Source organism: Carex rostrata, chromosome 12, assembly GCF_964058835.1.
Source record: "Carex rostrata chromosome 12, lpCarRost1.2, whole genome shotgun sequence".
Classification (NCBI taxonomy): domain Eukaryota; kingdom Viridiplantae; phylum Streptophyta; class Magnoliopsida; order Poales; family Cyperaceae; genus Carex; species Carex rostrata.
Genome location: NC_135929.1, coordinates 13,087,984 through 13,109,692, shown reverse-complemented (window position 1 = coordinate 13,109,692; position 21,709 = coordinate 13,087,984). Strand labels below are relative to the sequence as shown.

Here is a 21,709-nt window from a genome sequence, read left to right as displayed (position 1 = left end):
GACATTATAACTATTCCGTTCTTCCTATATTTGGAGATTCTATCAAATCCTATTCTTAGTTTGGTATTTTATTATTATTTGTTCTATTAATACAAAAAAAAGGGTTTCGTTTCCGCTTCCGTGCGAAGTGAAATTCTCGCGAAAAAAAAAAAAAAAAATTGAATGTCAGGTCATCAGGAGTTCACATCCTCTCCAATACATGATAAAAGAATCTTTTACAATGACTAGATCTGGACCGTTCTTTTTAACTTGGCACGAATCTCAAAGCCAAAAAACACAGCCCCTATGGTGACCCAAATCCCAAACCGATTGAGATTTAATCTCAAACCGTAAAGTGAGGTGATCCTCTGCAATACCTGAGAGGATATGGATTCGGTGACCAGTCCATCACGCCTGTAGCGTTTCCGATTTCGGGCAAATTGGCAGTCTGACCGTCTGACGGCTTTTCTCCTAGCATCTCTAAGAATATTTATTATTGTGTAGCAGGTCACATTGTATGCTGTTGTATGACTTTCTACACAATGTACACTACAGAAATGTGCACGCCAAAACCAGCTTCCACCCCTTCTCAGAAAAAACAAAACACAAGTTTATTTCCATTTCAAATCCGCTCCAGTTCGACACAAATTCCATTAGAAACTGGAGAGGAGAGGAGAGGAGAGGAGAGGGAGATGACTAATTAAGCAGAAGAAGACTCGTCTCGCTCTCGCTCTCGCTCTCGCTCTCCCTCTTGGCTCTTTCCCTCTCATTCTTTCTCCATTGCACATTTGCATTGCATTGGAAAAAGAAGAAGAAGAAGAAGAAGAAGAAGAACTAAGTCTACGTACACAGAAGATTCTGTTACTCTCAGAGCTCCAATCCAAATCGGTGGGTTTTAAGTTTTAACAGAGAAAGAGAGAATGGGGGAGAGTAGAAAGGCCAAAGACTTGAAGCGGGTCCCAATGGCCAGACCTTGTGTGGGTAAAGAAGGTCACACAATCACTCTTCTTTCCAACCACTTTAATGTTCGTTTCACTGCCACTGATGCTGATGCTGTCTACTTCTACCACTACACTGTAATTAATTTACCTTGCTAGCTCCTTGCATTTTATTATTTTCATTCTTTCACTTTTTTTCTTAATTTGATTTTAATATGTACAAACAAAATTTATCATTTCACTTGTTGCTGATTTTAAATTGAAACAACTCTTGATTAAATACTATATTATATTGCTAATAATAACTAGAATAATGCATGTTCAGGTTGTTATAAAATATGAGGATGACAAAATTGTGGAGAACAACGGCATTAGAAGAAAAATAATTGAAAAATTGGTCCACTCAGAGCTTGCCGGAAAAGATTTTGCCTATGATGGTGAGAAGAGTTTCTTCACAGTAGGGCCCTTGCATCAGGATATTTTTGACTTCATGGTGGTACTGGAGGAGGTCTCAAGCAGGTTCATACTTGTCCTCTTTTTTTTTTTTTTTGGCAATTTTGCTGTTGGGTTTAAGTGTAATTTTCTCAATTGCTATTATGTATCATTTGTTGATTGTGCTACTCTTAAATGCCTACATCTTAGTATATTGTGTGATTTTTTTTTTGGCCAGTAGTGTATCTTTTAATGCAAAAGGACATAGTGTGTACAAATGCTGACAATTTAAATATTTAGGTGTTATGGAGTACATAATATTTAAGCATCTTTTAATTTTATTTGACATGCATTTCAATCAGGATATATATGATAATATAGACAAGCTCTTAAATGAATTTTTAATTTGGTTATAATCGGGTCTCAATTCTTTTTTCCCAAGTATAATCGGTCCTCATTCATTATAGACTAGTTCATATCTTAACCCATTGTAGCACCTCGGTGCCATGTATTGTCTATGACATGCTACAGCATCAAGTTGGTATATGAAATGTTAAAAATGATCAAAAGTGGAAATAATGTTGTATTTTGTTCTAATTAATATTCCATAATTGTTATTGATGTTTTCAGGGTGACAGGGAGTCCAGTTAATAGGAGCCCGGGAGAAGTAGAAGATAAGAAGAGGCAAAAGCACGTGCAGCAGACCACGACATTCAAAGTATCTCTGACGTTTGCTGCTAAGATTCCTCTGAATTCTATTGCCATGAGCCTTAAAGGAATCGACACCCCCTACACTCAGGACACCCTCCGAGTCCTCGATACCATCCTCATGCAACCACATGCTAACAGGTATTTTTCTTTCCATGCAGTATGAGAAATATCATGCTTGCATGACCCTACAATTTAAATTTCACAAAGACTGAAGTAGAGCATCGTGAGTATATGTTGTACTCTGTACATCACTTTTTCTAGGAAACAGTCTGTAATGACCCCTCATTTTTATCTTTTTGTTTCTTCATAAAATGAGAGATGGAGGTTAGTTTTGGTCTCTCTTTTTTCTTTACAAAACAAGCATAAGGATGACATGTTTATGTATTCCAGGTTTCATACTTTGAGTCCATGTGATATTTTGAGATTTATTGGGTTGATTTATATTTCTGAAATACAAAAATGTGAGTAGAATTTGGTTGCATGTGGTGGTACTTCTTAGCTTGGTGATGCTTGTCTTCTGGACTAGTGCATGCCCAGAGGGTTGTGTTTTATTCTCGTTCAGTATGCAGTATCTATGGTTGGCAGTACTGGTGTTTATTGCTTCTCCGGCTATATCCATAGTCTTGTTGTTTTGTAAACTAGTTCGTGTACTTTGAACTAGCTTGTTTCTTCTGGATAAGTTTTATTTCGTAAAATCCCTAAATCATATCTTTTCTTTCTGAACTTTTGAAATATAGTAGTATTGTGGTCCAGTGGAAAAGTTTATGGGTTTTAGCCTGTATCAAATTCATTAACTACTAATGTGTTTAAGTTGCTATCCTTATGATGAAACTTTTACAGGGGATGCCTACTTGTCGGACAATCTTTTTTCAATGGAGACCCGAAGAGTTTTGTGGACTTGGGTGGAGGTGTGACTGGATGCCGTGGGTTCCACTCCAGCTTCTGCACAACACTTAGTGGCCTTTCATTAAATATGGGTATATTCTGGTTAAATTTTATCATAATTGTTAAGGTTCTTATATTGAAATTTTAACATGCTATGGTATTTACAGATGTTGCCACTACCATGATAATGACACCAGGCCCGGTAATTGACTTTCTCAAGGCAAACCAATATGTTAGAGAAGCAAGCATGATTGACTGGACGAAAGTGAGTACAAGTACATTACTATATGTTCTTTTTTAAATTATTTCATTTAAATTTGCATTTGACAATATGAAAAGTTGAGAAGTTGATTCTGAACCCCTGTACTTGGAATGTTAGGCTAAAAGAATGTTAAAGAACATGCGAATCAAAACTAAGCATAACAAGATGGAGTTCAAAATTTTTGGGATCAGCGATCTCCCTTGCAACGAACAACGGTACTTGATTCAATCTTTGGTACTCTTATTTCTTTTTCATGAAGCCCAGAATCTATTTTGATCAGCAGGCTCACTTTCATTATGCATTTTGGTCTTTCGCTTCTGAGGTTGGAACTTTGATTTTTTTTTTTTTTTTTGAAATAAATTGTTTAATTTTTTTTTGGCATGAAGTTTTTCAATGAAAGTGAGAGAAGATGGCGAGTCACAGACAATAGATGTGACTGTGTGTGAATATTACCAGAAAAAGCACCAAATAGAGGTGTCATGGTCTGCCAAGTTTCCTTGTTTGGATGTAGGCAAGCCTAATTGCCCCAACTACCTTCCTCTGGAGGTCACTCTATCTCTCTCTTTTTCATTTTAGATGTAACAAAATGTGAATATTCTATGTTGCTGCTGGCAATCTTCGAATTTTGCTAATTGATTTTATTGCAGGGAGCTTATCAAGATGTCTTGACTGTTCTAACATGACCTGCATAATGCTTATGAGTTATGATATAAATTTTTAATAAAAAAAACTATACTACCAATAAAAAAATAGTTTAATATTATGTGAAACAAACATGCTAATGCAGAAAGCCAGAGACTTCAGTATGACACTATCCAACTTGACCTGATGGATTGCTTCCACTTGAGTATGTCTTGACCTGCTAAAGGTGGACCTTACTGGTTTCAATTTTATGTTGCTAATAAATTAAAATTTGATGTGCAGCTTTGTGATTTGATCTCTCTCCAGCGCTATACGAAAGCTTTGTCATCCCAACAGAGGGCTAACTTGGTTGAAAGTTCAAGGCAGAAGCCCAAGGATAGAACTAAAACTATCACTGAGGTCTCTCCCTCCCTCCCTCTCTCTCTCTAATTGTTGGAACTGGACTGATTATATGCCTCAATATAGATATGTAGAACTTGTTGCTTGTGCACTATAGATTTGACACTAGAGTAACCTCGATTTGGTGTGTGCACTTTTTCAAACCATGCTTATAGAACTATGCATGTTATACTCAACAGGCTATAAAAAGCAACCAATATGACGAGGACCCATTGCTAAAAGCTTGTGGTATTCAGATTGAGAAACAACTGAACAGATTTGATGGTCGTGTCCTTACTGCACCTACAGTGAGTTACACCATTACATGGTAATTTCTTTTTTTTTTTAAACATTATAATTGACTTTGATTAGCCATTTTGTTTTCTTCCAGCTGTTACTTGGTGATGGAGAAGAAGTTGTTCCAAATCGTGGACGATGGAACTTTAATAACAAGGTTAGAAATTCAATAATATCTTCAACAGATATATTTTGGCTTTCAATTTAGAATCTGACTGAAGAATTTTGACATATTGTATAGAAATTTATAAATCCAGTTAGGATTGAACGCTGGGCTATTTGCAACTTTTCGACTAGACTTGACATGAGCCATGTATCAAGAGAGATTATCAACTGCGGCCGCAACAAAGGCATTGTAAGTTATATTTGTCTTGTTTTTTTAATTTTAAGAGGTTTTACTTGGTTCAGGGTACTTCTATGTAGATCCATGATTAGCACCGTCTTGTAATTATTTAAATGCATCAGCAGACGATTCTCATTTGTAGACTGTTTGGTGATTATTGGCTAATTTGCATGATTATCTATTGTGAAGCACATTGATCGGCCGTTCACACTAATTGAGGAGGATCGTCAGTGGCTAAGAGCAGGGCCTATTATTAGAGTCGATAAGATGTTTGAGAAGATACGTGCTAAGCTGCCGGCCTGTCCTCAGTTCCTTCTTTGCATACTCCCAGATAAGAAGAATTCTGAGATTTATGGTATTTATCACATATGAATTCTTCAATTTCATTTATTGTGTTGGAAATATCTAATTAATATATAAACCTACTTTAAGACAACCTTAATTATCAAGATTTATGTTATTAATCTTGAAGACTTGGGTTTTCATGCGAACATTAGTAATGGTATGCACTCTTCTTACAGTTACAAATACTTATTATCACTGTATTGTGAATGTTGAGATTTATGTATGTTTATGCATTTATAGAAACTATATGGTCCTTTTGGTAAGATAGGAATTATAGAGAATCGTAGGGACTCGAATGAAAATGTAACGCCTATATAGGCCCAAGAGAACAAAGGAATCAATACAATTCATTTTTTCTATTTTTCTATTGTGAATTTGAAGGGCCATGGAAAAAGAAAAATCTTCATGAGATGGGAATCGTGACACAGTGCATCTCTCCTGGCAAGCACAATGACCAATACTTCACCAATGTTCTTCTCAAGATCAATGCAAAGGTAGGTAAATATGTTGTCATACCGTTGACTACCTCCTCTTGCTTGTTTTATAGCTCATGACATGCATGCCAACTACTGAATTGTTTCCATTTTTGAAGCTTGGAGGTATAAATTCTTCTGTCTCAGTGGAGTACAAACAGTCCATTCCCATAATTCACGAAAATCCAACCTTAATTTTGGGCCTCCATATCTCGCATGGTTCACCAGGCCTCTCTGATTTGCCATCCATTGCCGCGGTAACATTAACTCCTATTTCTAGATTGATTTCAACTATGACCTGACCCTACAATGTATGAAAAACATTCTTATGTACATGAAAAGTAAGAAAATCTTGTGTCCCTCTCAAAGCATTTGAATGTATCACATGTACCTCCCAATTCAAATGCGAATCTATTAGGATTTTGCAAGAATTATATGCAGATCCATTTCTAATAAGAATTTAATGATCCCAATGTGGATCATATCTAATAATATATAATTAAATTATTTGCAGATCCATTTCCAATAAGAATTTCAGATCAGAGTCGGATCATATTCGATGTTATAGTTAAAATATCAAAGAGCAAATAATTCAAATTGCACTAAAACTTATGCACAGTTACTTAATCATAGATAACATATAATTAAATGATTTGATTTTGATAACAATTGAGCAGGCTATCAAAATTGCCGATTGTCTATATATTGACAATTGAATTAAATTTTCATGTAGATGAAGAAAATTCTTTTGTTTATATTCATACTTCCAAATGATAAACTAAGAAATAGTTTGTTCTAATAACACAATTTAATCAATTTCTTAATTTCAAGAATTAAACCTTAAATATCGTAATGCTTTTCTAAAATTGGAATGTTATGATCACTATTTTTAGTCCTTGATGTAGAAGGCCTTAGATTGCTAAAAATCTGACAGTACCATGGTGTTTATAATATTAAAATTTAAAATGCTATAGCAGCTCTGAGTGGGCACTACAAACACTATTCAAAGCTTTGGTTTTAATAATCTGTGGAAAATATGGTTGATTTAACAGGTGGTTGGATCAAGGCAGTGGCCATCAATCTCAAAATACCGTGCATCAGTTCGTACACAATCGCCAAAATTGGAAATGATTGATCAACTTTACAAGCCGACTGCTGATGGCAAGGATGATGGCATGATAAGGTACTTTTCACAATTAGTACTAAAATGGTTATCTGTAAATCCAATTTGCTTTTTTGTATTTTACTCTGTATTTCAAATACAGGGAGATTTTGATTGATTTCTTCCAAACGAGCGGTGCAAGGAAACCCACACAGATAATCATATTCAGGTAACTTTTTTTATATGCAATTTATTTTATCATTTGCATTTTAAACATGCATGCATGCATGCATAAGTGCTCTTGATGTTCCAATATTTGCCACTTGATACTTTAGGGATGGTGTGAGTGAGAGCCAATTCAGCCAGGTTCTCAACATTGAGCTTAATCAGATAATTAAGGTACATTTGAGCTGTGGTTATTGTTTTACTTTTGAAATTCTTTCTTGTAACATCAAGGGTTTTGATTTCCCACAGGCATATGAGCATTTAGGTGATGGCGCACTTCCTAAATTCACTTTGATTATTGCTCAGAAAAATCACCATACTGAACTTTTTCAAGCTGATTCCCCTGATTATGTCCCACCTGGTATGTTTTAGTTATGTTATGTTTTGACTTCAATTGAAAAGAAGGATATTTTTTTTAGTTCATTTATTCTTTACTTTCTAATAGGTACTATTGTTGATACAAAGGTAGTTCATCCAAGGAACTACGATTTCTTCATGTGTGCACATAATGGAATGACTGTATGTTCTTTTATATATACTACTTCCATTAGTTTATTATTCAAATTTGAATTACTATAGGTGGTGTGTGTAAATGTTGACTTTTTTTCATTTGTACAATTATTGAAGGGTACCTCAAGACCAGTTCACTATCATGTGCTAGTTGATGAGATTGGTTTCCCAGTAGATGATCTACAAAAGCTTGTGCTCTCTCTCTCCTATGTGTACCAGAGGAGCACTACTGCTACATCAGATGGTAACTCAAAATATATACTCAGACTATAGAAAAGTTCTTTTGTCACAGTATACATGTCAAAGGGGGTTATGTTTGGTAAAAGCCTTATTACATACTACAAGTTGTTAGAGAGGTTAATGAATTTGGGTCTGAGATCCATTTAGTATATTGAGTATTTGGAGTTGGCAAAACTTTTTTCCTGTTATTCAATGCAATTGGTAGAACAAGCCGGTTGTTTTTTAATAACCTACTATTCTTTTGTATGTAGTTGCACCAATATGCTACACACACTTGGCTGCACAACAAATGTCACAGATTATGAAGTTGGAGGATGTATCTGACACTGACACATCTTCAGATTCGGGTGGGATTGTGGGTGTGCCGGATCTGCCACGACTGCATAAGGATGTGTGCAACTCAATGTTCTTCTGTTGACTTGGTAGCTAGGTTGGAGTATAAAGTTGTTTAGAATTATGCTAAATATATAGGTAAGGTAAGTTAAATATATGTGCTAAATAGTAGTGATGTTTTTTCTTTGTTTTGTTAAATAGTTGTGTTGTTAGGCAATTAAAAAGTGAAATAGTAGGTAGGTGCGTTAGCTATATTGTTTTGACCAATTTCGCACAATTTATATATAGGTATGTAAGATTTTGGAGTAGAACTAGGGGGTGTTCTTCAGTTCACCAAAGTCACTTTGTGAACTCAAGTCTAAAACTTATCAAATCGGCTTCAAACAACAAATATAAACTGTTAAAATCTATCTATCTTACGAGTAATGTGTTTACATGTGAAAATTTTTAACTTTTGAACTAATTTAGTATAAAGTCAAGTTAAAATTAATTTATTAACTTTCTAATTTTGACGACCTAACTTTATACTTAAAAAATTAAGGTGCAAACATTAATCATACGAAATTAAAAAAAAAAAAAACTAAATTATCCATGTAACTCATATTTGGAAAATATGATTTATAATATATTTCCTATTTTATTTGCGTAGTTATATTTTGAAAAATTAGAAATAAGTCCGGTTATATTCTTCTAGTATAGCTTTAATTGCTTTAAAAAAGTCTCTTTTTTATATTTCATCAACAGCCTGATAAAAATGATACTGAGTAGTATAATTCCTCAATAAAACCCGATGCTCAATTTTTTCAATAAAAGCCATCCTTTTGTTCCCTTCGTACTGTCGCCAAAAACAAAAACCCTTATTAAAAAAACAAGAACTTAGATATATTATTTTCTGTTATACCAAGTCTGAGAACAATTTTAGATATTATTAATTTATAATAATCAAGGTTCTAAATAGCGATTATAGCGGCATAGCGGGGAGACAAAAAAAAAAAGCTATTGCGAATAGCATAGCTATAGCGGAAGCTATCACACATAGCGATTTTCCCTTTTCAAACTTTATATTCTATATTTCTACTAATTATCAACATAATCAATATTAGAGAATTGATGTAACAACTAAATGACAACTAATCTAAGTCTATACTTTTTATCAATTACGCAAATAAGAAAGAAAAAAAATCTAAAAAGTAACATTATTTAATAGTTTATACTTCATGGTATTACATATTATAATAGACAAAGAGCAATTAATTTTATAAGGTAAATGAAGTCAATATACATATTTAAACATTTTATAATTATAACAATAATCAAAATCAGCTTTCAATTGAAACGAACGATAATAATTTTACAAATGAAGAATTAGTATTTGAATATTTCTCGATGTAGAATGATAGAATAAATCACAAATAAAAATAGAAGCATATAGTTTGGTTTAGTATACTTATCGTAGAAGACAATGTAGCATTAGAAATAAGAATAGAAGTACAGAAGTCCATATAAATTGCAAAAAAAAAACCATGTAGCATAGCGGTAGCTATAGCGGTAATAGCGGTCAGCTATTATAGCTATAGCGGTCGTAGCTGAGTTAGCGCAATTTTATCTCATAGCTTAGCGTTTATGGTCCAGAAAAGCTATAGCGTAGCTATAGCGCCGCTATAGCTAGCTATTTAGAAGCCTGATAATAATTTAACTAGAAGTAAAAAATATAATTTCTCGAGAAAATAAGATAGCACAACTAGTTTTGTTTTTATTTTTATTTTATATTCATTTAGTTTCATCTAATAATTTATGAAATATTTATATCAAAGTTCAATAATTTATTAAATGTATATTCTGTGAAATATCCTGTATAGTTTTTAATTTGCATTTTCTTAAAAGAAATTTGAGTCGCTTGTTATCAATTTATATTACGAGAATCACGTTTTAAGCATGTTTAAACCACCTAGGTTACAACTTTCTTTCTTTCTTTCATTGACAAATTTCTTGTGACTAATGTAACTAATAATCTCAAGCTTAATTTTACACATAAAAATAAATAGAGCTACAAACATGTGTCCATATATGTCTATATATTTATGAGATACAAAAAATAATTAGAGCTACCTAAAAATATTTTTAAATACTTATATGTCTATATATTTATGAGATAAAAATATTATTACAAAAATAGGAATATTTTATATAGTGAAATTCTCACATGTATATTAAACAATGTACTACAAATATAAATTTATATAATATTAAAAAGGTCAGAAATATATTTTCTTAAGCTCAAATCTAAAAAATTGAATTATTAAAATAAAATATCGTAGGAACGTTTTCCTTTCCATTAAAAATGTTTTATAGTTTTATACTTTATTTAGAATTGAATAACTATGTGACATTTATTTATTTATTTTTGTAATAAAATGAATATTGTGGAATTGAATAACATTAAAATTCATAATTTTAGAATTTTATTGAATGGCAATGTTGTGACCACTGTCAATTAATGCTCAAATACATGATTACTTAAGAAAAGCATTATAAAAACACAAAAGACAAAACTGAATGTTTTTTTGTGCCGATTTTTTTATTAATATTCAAAAAATAAATAAAATTTAAAATAATATTCAAATTCCAAACAAATTTCAAAAACTACCCAAACCGGTTATCCAATAACCGGATTTGGGACAAATTTCCGGTTAATAGTTTCCCGGACTCAAAACAGTACATCTGGTTAACCATTAACCAGAAAGTTATATTTTCATTTTTTTTTTTAAAAATAAAAAAATCCGGTTAATGGTTAACCGGACTTGTATTTTTTTATTTTTTTAAAACAGAATTTTTTTTATTTTTTGTATTGAAATATTAAAAATGTTGAATATATTTCTTTAAAAATAGATGAAATACAATATAATTTGATTTATTATAAAGACTGCAACAAACAACCCGGATCAATATTTTTCAGGCCGGATTTTTCGCGGCTGCAAGAAAAATTAATATATTTCTTTATATGTTATTGAAAAAAAATAAAAATGCTTAGATTCTGAGTTATTGATCCCGGTTCAAAAGTCACTTCTATGTAATTCAGAAAATATTGTGATCCTTCTAGGACATTTAATTTATGAAAAGTTGTATCTATTTTTTGGAAAAAAACAAAAACTTTAAGTTATTTAATTATTGTTATTAAAAGAGAATTATTAAAATAGATACAACTTTTTATAAATTAAATGTCCTAGAAGGATCACAATATTTTTTGGATTACATAGAAGTGACTTTTGAACCGGAATCAATAACTCAGAATCTAAGCATTTTTATTTTTTTCCAATAACACATAAAGAAATATATTAATTTTTCTTACAGCCGCAAAAAATTCGGCTTGAAAAATATTGATCCGGGTTATTTGTTGCAGTCTTTCTAATAAATCAAATTATATTGTATTCCATCTATTTTTAAAGAAATATATTCAACATTTCTAATATTTCAATACAAAAAAAAAAATACAAGTCCGGTTAACCATTAACCGGATTTTTTTTATTTTTAAAAAAAAATGAAAATATAACTTTCCGGTTAATGGTTAACCGGATATACTGTTTTGAGTCCGGGAAACCATTAACCGGAAATTTGTCCCAAATCCGGTTATTGGATAACCAGTTTGGGTAGTTTTTGAAATTTGTTCGGAATTTGGATATTTAAATTTTTTTTTTTTTGATATTAATAAAAAAATCGGTTTTTTGTGCGGTGCTATTTTCATGTCCCAAACACACTATATTCGATATTCGGTGCTTAGGAATTTAATTTTATCTTAATACCAATTTTATTCTCAATAATTATCTTCTATTTTTGCTTTGTATTGTCAATAAAGAAAAGCTAATTATTTTGTAATAATGTATTAAAAGAAATAGCATAGACAATACACAAATAGGTAGGGGTGTTCATTGGGTTCGGTTTATTCAGTTTTGAACCGAACCGTATTAGTTTGGACTAAACGGTTCAGTTTTTTTGGTTTAATGGTTCGGTTTGGTTTGATTTTTAAAACAGAATTATAACTTTGGTTTGGTTCGGTTTGAAATTTTTTAAAACCGAAATAACCAAACCGACCGAACTTTTATATATTATGAATTTGGTCCGGATCGTCCCGGTTTATTTCATAATACCCTGATTTTAATTGCTTTAAAAACTTTGATTTATTTCTTATAATCTTAATTATTTCTTAATACCCCGTTTATTTCTTAATATATTTCGGTTTATTATAAATCAATTGTTTTAAATAAAAAATTAATATATTTCGGTTTGAACCGAACAAACCGAAATAAAATTTTGGTTCGGTTCAGTTCTATTTTTGAAACCAAATTATAACTTTGGTTTGCCTAGAAACCGAACCGAACCGATGAACACCCCTATACACAAATACACAGTTCTGATCAAATATATCATTTCTTTCCATGTTCACATATGATTCTATGTGACATAATTAGAGATTTGTTCCATTAGAAGACATGACAAGAGTTGCTTGATCTCAATATAAAAGCAAATAAACTACAATTTTTGGTTTTCTAGTTTGAGTAGATGAAAGATTTTTTAATTGTTACTATTCATATATAACATTTTAGGACAACTTAGGTGGTGTTATATTTTAGGAGGTTGCTATTTTATACATTCAATTTGCAATATTTTAGAAGACTGCTATTTTAAATTTAAAAATTAAAATAATTTTGATATTCGAGTCAATTTGAAATCAATTAGTAATTTATCATAAAATCATTAAAATTAAACTGTTCATAAATTTAAAACATTTGATGAAGGGGTAAACATCTTTTTATTTCTTCTGAAATGGTATGGAATGGAGCATAATAAATTAAATTGGAGAGAAACTAAACTATCTGAACCGTTTGATTGATAAGAAATGAACGGTCGAAAATAGAAGAGAAGCAATTTGCGATATATATATAAAATCCCATCCCGTTCTTGGATGGTCCCGCCGCCGAAGGAAAACCCTAGCAGGCTAAGAAGAGAGAAGAAACAAAGAAGAGAGAAAGAAGAGAGAAGAGAAGCACAATGACTTTCAAGCGCAGGAATGGAGGACGCAACAAGCACGGTCGCGGTCACGTCAAGTTCATTCGCTGCTCCAACTGCGGCAAGTGCTGTCCCAAGGTAACGAATTAATTAAGATCTCATCTCATCTCAAGAGATTTACATCTTAATTAAGAAGAAAAGGAAAGGATGCAAAGCCAATCGGTTCAGATTAAATTGATTATTTATCATTTCAGGACAAGGCCATTAAGAGGTTCCTTGTGAGGAACATTGTTGAGCAGGCTGCCATCAGGGATGTTTCCGAGGCCTCTGTCTATGAATGTATGTAGCTATGCATTCATGCATGCTTGCTTGCTTGCTTGCTTGCATGTTCTTATTTTCCCTCTTCTTCTAAATTTTCAATGATACCATGCTCATTGAATTCAACTTACTTTTGTAGCGTATGCTCTCCCCAAGCTCTACGCAAAGATGCAGTACTGTGTCTCCTGTGCCATCCACTCTCACGTCGTCAGGGTCAGGTCTCGTGAGAACCGCCGTGTCCGTGAGCCTCCACAGCGCTTCCGTCGCAGGGTACTTCTCATATTTACTCTTCTTCTTTTCTCTTGTAAGATAACATTTTGTGTTATTGCTTTCATAGGCGTTACGTCTGCCGTTCTCTTACAGTGGACGTGTCAACGGAAGCATATATTAATTCTAAAATTTATAATGGAGCAAGCAATGCTATTCTTTCTTAATGAATTGAATAACAATTTATTCTTGTTCTTCACATCATGCGTTGTTCACATCTTAATAAAAATTTGTTGGATTTTGTCGTGTAAAGTTAGGGATTGAACTAAATTTCTTTGGGATTGTATGTCTGCTCCATTGGGTAGAGAAAACTATACCAAATGGAAAGAATTGGTCCCTAATATTTTACCTCCATCTAACACTTTGTCAGCTATTGTATACAATCTTTAGTTGATCATTAACAGATGGGAGATTCATGTTAGGTTTTTTTTTTCAATATTTTATTTCTAGTACTGTTTATATTATAAATCTGGAACTTTACTAAATTTTTCTGTAATGAATTTTTTTTTACCAGGATGACTTGCCGAGGCCAGCACAGGCCCCTCGCCCAGCTGGTGGGGCCCCTCCTGCTCCTGCGCCGCGTACTTAATTATGTTTGAATCCTTGAGTTTTGTTAATTTGTTCTGTTGTGGAACTCAGTTCAATAGATTTTGTGAGTTTTGTGGGAACAAGTGTTTTTCCTTTTGGTATGGATAATTTTTGTTCTTGCAATGTTATTAGAGATTTTTGAGTTGTGTTTCTTAAGCTGTTAGTTGTATACCTTATCTGTGGTCTTGTAGTTGCATCAAGAAAAAGAATGTTAAGTTTGGTCTTGCGGTTGTATCAACAAAATTGTCCTTGAGTGCCTTGTCAAATTAATAATAGTATCACAATCATATTAAAAATTGTCTAACCAAGTTTAATTAGACTATTTTGGATTGAATTCCAAAAGACAACTAACTAAATGATTACGAACATTTACTATTTCTTATGCCGTTGTATGCAGGCCTAGGTAAATTGATGATTGTTTCTTTATTGATCACATTGTTCTGGTAACAAACAATCTATGCAGTGATAGAGCAATTTACTAGTGTTATAACTGTTACGAGGTTGGCAACTTTTTTTTTGAGGTTCAACTGTTATGAGGTCAACTTAATATGCCTTAATTGTTAAATATTTGAAACTTGGGGAAGCTATAATAACTCAAATTTTCAATAAAAATATTAAGTATAAAAAACATACAATTATTCAATTATGTGCAAATGCGGAAAAATCAAAGTTCCAGAGATCACATAACTACAACATAACAGGTGAGACATTATCAAGTGTGATGATTTTTATGTGCAATAATGAAGATGAATTTAGGAAGAGCGTTATCACTTAAATTCTCATATGCTTGTGAAAATTAAAAGGCCTTGATGTTCAAAGAAAGAATTTCATATGATAATAACTATGCTATCATTTTTCTAATCTCTGTGGTTGTGTACGCACTGATGCATGATACTTATGAGATTGATTACTCTGGCCTTGATCCAACCTCCAGCTGTTAAATCAATCATATATATATATATATATATATATTTTTTTTTTTTTTTTGAAAGAAGCAGAAAATTCCACCGATTTTCATTATAATGAAAACCAAACAAAGCATACATTATCCACTGGTACCAGTCTGGTACCAGTTACGACACTGAGACACATTACATGAACAACAACAAAACTGGTGAATTGAATGAGTCTGAGTCGTGATATAATTATAAATATTGGTGTAGCTCGTGACAAGAAACACGCGTAGCGACTAGCGACTAGCGACACATGTTTTTTTAATAGATTATTTTAAATGTTTTAATTTGCTGGCTGTGGCCTGTGGGCTGTGGCTGGCTTCTCTTCTGTTGTTGTTTTTTACTTTTAGTTTTTTGGTAAGTAATGGTCTAATGGACTAATGGTGGGTGGGAGTGGGTCCCATGATCCCATCCCACATTCCCACATTCCCACTATCCCAGTCCCACAGAGAATCGAGGTTCCCACGTTCGGTTTGATGATGGAATGAAATGGACGGTTTTGATTGATCATTTCAAAATTTGAGAAAGACATGAGCCTCCAGTAGTTTTAAACAGGAGATATCCATTACCCCCTTTTGCCGCCAATTGGGTACACTAATTAAGTCATGACTCATGAGTCATGACATAGCACTTTAATATCCATGATCCATTCCATCCTTCTAGTTCTAGACTTGCAAATTGCTTCTTGCTGTTACTTGCAATATTCCATTCATTGATGTCACACCATTACCATTTACCAACAACCCCTTGTGTTTTTTCTTACAATACAAGAAAACAAAAATGTCTAAAAACTACTCTCAGTCTGAATTCATTTAGTATGACGCTCAACTTTTCAAAGATGATACACTATACTATTATAGATTTATAGTACTATACTATCCGCAAAAGGATAAATTATATCAGATACTCATACTATAATAGTATAATGTGTGTGTTTCTCAGGGTCATATTTCAAGAGTTATTAGGGTTTTAGCGTCAAAGTACAAGAAAGAAAGCGCTCTTACTCTTACTCTTAGACTTGCACAGTTGCACAAAACCAAAAAAAAAGAAAAAAAGAAAAAAGAAAAAAGAAAAAAGAAAAAAAAAAGAATGCTTTTTTGAAAAGAGAGGAATCTCATCTCATATTCTCTTCACACCACCAAGGCATAAGCTTCGTTTAAGCGTCAATACCAAGCTTTCTCATATAACAAGTGCTCGATCTGCGGTTTGTTTTTTACGAGGGGAAGGGAAAGTTAGTAGTGCTCATTCTTTTTCCAATATTTTTTTTGCCATTCAACCCGGAATTGAATTTCATCTCAGACGAGAAAGGAACTTGATGCTTCTGGCGTTCTTTCCCTAAAGGTCCATGCTTTCTCACTAGAAGAATCAACTCGGGTCGCCATTTGACTTGAAGAATCAACTTCGGAATTAGTTTTTCTTCAATTTCAACTCCTCAAATTTCATTCATTGTTGGGTTCAAATGGTTTCTCCATTTTTCTTCTAATCTTCTGGTTTGACTATTTCAGATAAATAAAGCGCCAATTTTGTGAGCCTAAGAGAAAATTTCCAACTTCTTGAAGAATTCTGTTGCGGCTCAAGTTATTTGGATTTTCTTCTTCAATTTGATTTGAGAAGCTGTGATAGATACAGTGATTGTCACTTTGATGTTCCAATTTTTGGTTGATCTGGTGAATCAGAGAGAAAAAAGTTCATCTTTTACTTGCCATTTGACTATTTGAGCAAGTGCAACATGAATAGCACAAGTGAAAGCGACAAGGATTATAGGATAGAGGAAGAAGAGTGCAAACGGGCAGACGACCCGGTCGAATCAGGCCAATGCGCAGCCGATAACACTAATGGGTTTGATATTGATAAGAAATTGCTAATTGACCCGAAACAGCTATTTATTGGGTCAAAGATTGGAGAAGGGGCTCATGGAAAGGTCTATGAAGGAAAGTAAGTCGTCATTTCTGAATTCTCTTCAAATTTTTATTTTTATTTAATTGAGCTAAATTTACAATGATGAAACCTTTTATGCCTCAATAATTTCTTGGGTTGTTTCTGCATGAAATTATTGTTGCCTTTGAAATATTCTTGTTTAACATTGTTTACTTTATAAATCTGGTGCAATACTGTACCATTCAGTTATTGTATCAATATGGTGGCGGTACCAGAATAAATTTGTCTATGCGACTTAATTTACTTGGTCAATTTGTACTTGACCTTTAAAATTTTGGTCATGTAAATCAAAATAAGTTGATTATATGGTACTGGTATATTACCTTGTTGGTGCCACACACTGTTTAACTAAGAGTAGAAATTTGCGAGTTTGCCTGACAATTGTTTAAAATGGCAAGGAAGAGGAGAAATGTTGTTCGGGCAAGAGTAGTATTTACCTAATTCTATTTGTCTTTAAATTTAAGAGTTGAAGCTTTAGGTGACCTTTTTATTTAATCAAGTTTTTCTGGTACAAATCAGGTATCGAGGTCAGATTGTAGCGATAAAAGTTCTAAGTAATGGTAAAACCCCTGATGAACGGGCCACCCTGGAAGCACGGTTTATTCGAGAAGTAAATATGATGTCTAGAGTTAAGCACGACAACCTTGTCAAGGTATGATTTCAGAAATAAAACACAGTTGTTGGACAACAGTGTAAATGCAGTAGCGCACAAGAATTTTTTTACGCATTTCAATTGAATAATTTGATATATGCAAAATGTGTGCTTTGAAAATCTCATCCTTCTTTGAGGATAAATTTGGGGAACAACTTTGAACGCATATTAACTTTTTGGAAGGTAATTGGAACTTCCAAATTGGAATGAAGACTAAGTAACTAACCCATACTTTTTTTGGGTATAATGTCAAGTAACTAAGATGTTAGGGTTTCAAAGTCAATTTTTACTCTAGAAAGATTCGTATTGTTGAATTCTGTTGTGGGGTGTGTGTGTGTGGGTGGGTGGGGGAGTAAATGTTGGGTTTTTTTTTTTGTGTTAAATTAGGAAGAATAAACCATCACCGTTTGGACTTTGGACATCGAGGGTTTTTTTTTTTTTAAATTAATTCAAGAAATAAGTGCTTTACAAATTTCTCTTTTACTTTGTTTTGTGAAGTTTTATTGGAAGTTGTGGAAAAATATTTAAGGTCATTGCAAACAAGCTAATAACAATTGACTTATAAAAAAATTTAAGAAGGGAATAAAATAAATAAAAGATTAAATTGGGACCTGGACTGTACCTGACAAGTACTGTTATGATATCACCTTGTAACTGATGGTACCCGACCTAAATGTATGATTCTGTGTACCTTATCAGCACCAAATTGCAATCCCTATACAATATAAAAATAGTAGCATATAATCCAACTGTTTGCTTCATGTGTTTTTTCTCTCTTTTTTTGGGTGCAGTTCATAGGAGCATGCAAAGAGCCATTGATGGTAATTGCTACTGAGCTATTACCAGGCATGTCATTGAAAAATTACTTGAATAGTATTAAGCCAGAGCAGCCTGACCTTCGTACCGCAATCAGTTTTGCACTAGATATTGCACATGCTATGGAGTGTTTACATGCTAATGGAATAATTCATAGAGACTTAAAACCTGGTACTTCTCCATTTTATTTTTCTATGATAAGTTCCTTTTGCTTCTCATTGACGTCTAATAATTCTGGGATGCTAATCAGTGGATGTGGGACTGATAAATATCAAGAGGTTACCTAATTTGTATTTGAAAAATTAACGGTCCTACTTTATAAGTTAACTCACCAGTACTATCTGTCAGGTCTGGTACTGGTACGGATGGCTGAACTAGTAATCTTGGCTGATGATGTGACATGTACCAGTTAAATTTGGCTATGCATTATGCTTATATTTGCCCCTAGAATTATTTATAATTTTAATCAATATATTAAGTTTTAACTGCTATTATTTTTGTTTTGATGTTATTGCTTACGGAAGTGTGGTTTAAATGTGCAGACAACTTGCTACTTACGGCAAATCGTAAAAATGTAAAGCTAGTTGACTTTGGTCTAGCAAGAGAAGAAACAGTTACTGAGATGATGACCGCCGAGACCGGAACCTACCGATGGATGGCTCCTGAGGTACTACATTATCAATTAGCCTCGCATTCTTTCTTTCATTTTCCCGTTTCTCTTTTCAGCACCAGAGCAACTATTTCAATTTTGAAAATGTGGATGTATAACAAACATTACTTATATTACATCATATAAACATGAATCCATCCTAATCATTTATTTTTGCTTTTATTTCAGAGTTCTTTTATCTTATCTTTTTAGAGTTTATTTTATTTTATTTATGTTAAGAGTATTTTTATTGTTGAATTAAAATATGTTTGATATGAAGATTGTTGCTCTAATGAATAAAATAAAATAAAAGCTAAGAAAACATGACTGGGAATATGCGCATAACAAATAAAAATCAGTAACTAATCTCTAAAATACAATGCAAATGGCAGTTGTACAGTACGGTGACACTAAGGAGGGGGGAGAAGAAGCACTACACGAACAAGGTGGATGTGTACAGCTTCGGCATTGTGCTGTGGGAATTGCTCACTAACAAGATGCCGTTTGAAGGCATGTCTAACCTCCAGGCTGCCTATGCCGCTGCCTTCAAGGTATCCTATTCCTATTCAGCTATACCCATGATATTCCTACTTTCTATCGATTAACCATGACACTAGAGCCTGTCTTTTTTTCTGTTTGGTCATGCCATGTTGTGTTAATTTCTCTGACAGCAAATGAGGCCAACGATGCCAGACAGCACACCCCAGGAGCTGGTATTCATAGTGCAGTCGTGCTGGGTCGAGGATCCAAGCATGCGCCCCAGCTTCAGTCAGATCATTCGAATGCTCAATTCATTTCTGAAAATCATCTCTCCGCCGCGAGATTCGAAGACGGCCGAGAACTCTTCCGTGGCGACCAACAGGAGTGGGAGCCCAGTGATCTCCACTATTGTTTCTCGGGTCAATGGGAAGCTGTCTTTTCTCAGACAACTCCTAACTGCCAAGAAATTGGGCCATGCATGAGCAACAAGCATTTTTTTTTTTGGTACTTGTTGTAAAATCAAAATGGGTCCTTGCATTGCAATTGCAAAGGGTGGGATACAACTAGAAGTGCTAGAAGTGCTAGAAGTGCTAGAAGTAGAAGTGAAGTGATAGAGGAGGAGATATGAGGTAGATAGGGTAGTGAATACAATATTTGTATGGTAGTGATGCAAAAATATGACTGGATGAAGGAAGGTGGTATATATACGATACGGCTAACTCATTCACTTCTTAATTTCCCTTGCTTTGCTTTGCTTTGTTTTGCTTTGGTCTTTAAACTCTCAAGCATTTAATTCCTTACTATGTACTAGACCAGTTCATAGTTCTAACTTGTAAGCTACTTACTAATAAGATTTGACATGCATATAAATAAAATTTGGTCAATTGCCAAGGGGGGTTTCTTTTCGATCTCACTTTTAGTTTGGGTCATCCCAATAACCAACCAACCAACCAACCAACCAACCCATATTGATATTGTATATTTGTATTTGTATTTGTATTGTGCTGCTTGGTAAAGTGGGCTTTGTTGGGTTGGGCTAAATTGAAAATTTAAAAACCAGATATTGTTAAATTGTTAAAAGCATATTGAAGATGGTGGCTGGTTTTCTAATTTGTCAAATCATCATGTTCCGGTAGTGATGGTTTGTTCAAAAAAATTATAGTTCATTTCGATTTTTTTTTTAAAAAAAAAAAAAAAAAAAAAAACCGATATAGAATAGATAGATGATGATGAAAGCAAAGAAACAGTGACGCCTGTGCAATAATAAATTATTATTAAAGGCCAGGGTGTGTGCTCCGACTCCGACTCCGACTCCGACTCCGACAAGGTAGCAAGGTAGCAATGTTCAGCACGTGACTCTGCATCTGCGACAAACATTCATTATTTCTGAATTCTGACTCGCCAATTAATCAATAAATAGCAATGTTCACCTACCTACGGGTTTTTCTAAATATATAAAAAATCAATCAATCAATCAATAAATGCTCAACATTCATTATTTATTGCCATCTTCTCTTTTCAATGCCATCTCCTTTTTTGAATGCCGCACGTTCCTAATCTAACTTGGTCGGCACTTCCCCTTTTTTAATGGGGAGTGCTAAAATGATGACAACATTTGACATTTTGAGGACTGAGAGAAAAAATCAGAAAAAATATAAAATTTGATCTCTAAGCACATATTAATATGGAGAACAAGATGAATGGTTCGGATCGACATTTTGGGTTTTGAATTTTAAAATTTCAAATTTGGACCGTATGCATATCGAGCCATATGCATATGAATGCACATTAGTCACTCTCTTTCTCTCTCTCTCTCTATATAGAGAGAGAGATGCTAATATCAAAATGTTTGCACCAACCCTCCCGTGCGACCGAGTCAGTTTCTGATTTTTAAAGTCCAAATGATAAATCTAAACCGTTAGATGTGTTCTCCACATTAAAATGTGCCT

The 21,709-nt window shown here is 33.4% G+C and overlaps 3 protein-coding genes and 1 non-coding gene across 4 annotated transcripts; all 4 read left to right on the top strand.

Moving 5' to 3' along the window:
* The first annotated feature begins 899 nt into the window (after positions 1-899).
* LOC144562719 (protein argonaute 16-like) lies at positions 900-8,395 on the top strand. Its single transcript, XM_078311959.1, has 21 exons — positions 900-1,055; positions 1,243-1,436; positions 1,980-2,198; positions 2,901-3,037; positions 3,113-3,210; positions 3,325-3,422; positions 3,594-3,753; positions 4,132-4,248; positions 4,428-4,535; positions 4,619-4,681; positions 4,766-4,879; positions 5,057-5,222; positions 5,594-5,706; positions 5,805-5,942; positions 6,738-6,868; positions 6,951-7,016; positions 7,123-7,186; positions 7,262-7,373; positions 7,458-7,531; positions 7,640-7,766; positions 8,014-8,395. Exons 1-21 carry the CDS (start codon positions 900-902, stop codon positions 8,178-8,180), a joined length of 2,622 nt encoding a protein of 873 aa, XP_078168085.1. The 3' UTR covers positions 8,181-8,395.
* A 4,677-nt stretch (positions 8,396-13,072) lies between these two features.
* On the top strand, positions 13,073-14,428 carry LOC144562718 (small ribosomal subunit protein eS26x-like). Its single transcript, XM_078311958.1, has 4 exons — positions 13,073-13,237; positions 13,354-13,438; positions 13,557-13,687; positions 14,199-14,428. Exons 1-4 carry the CDS (start codon positions 13,142-13,144, stop codon positions 14,271-14,273), a joined length of 387 nt encoding a protein of 128 aa, XP_078168084.1. The 5' UTR covers positions 13,073-13,141; the 3' UTR covers positions 14,274-14,428.
* LOC144563749 (small nucleolar RNA snoR99) lies at positions 13,998-14,099 on the top strand. The gene has a single exon (XR_013514417.1). It is a non-coding gene; the product is annotated as a small nucleolar RNA snoR99 (small nucleolar RNA).
* A 1,861-nt stretch (positions 14,429-16,289) lies between the features above and the next one.
* On the top strand, positions 16,290-20,495 carry LOC144563554 (serine/threonine-protein kinase STY13-like). The gene is made up of 6 exons (XM_078313049.1): positions 16,290-17,160; positions 17,683-17,815; positions 18,607-18,802; positions 19,174-19,298; positions 19,673-19,831; positions 19,952-20,495. The coding sequence occupies exons 1-6, from the start codon at positions 16,955-16,957 to the stop codon at positions 20,240-20,242; spliced, it is 1,110 nt and encodes a 369-aa protein (XP_078169175.1). The 5' UTR covers positions 16,290-16,954; the 3' UTR covers positions 20,243-20,495.
* Positions 20,496-21,709: the final 1,214 nt, after the last annotated feature.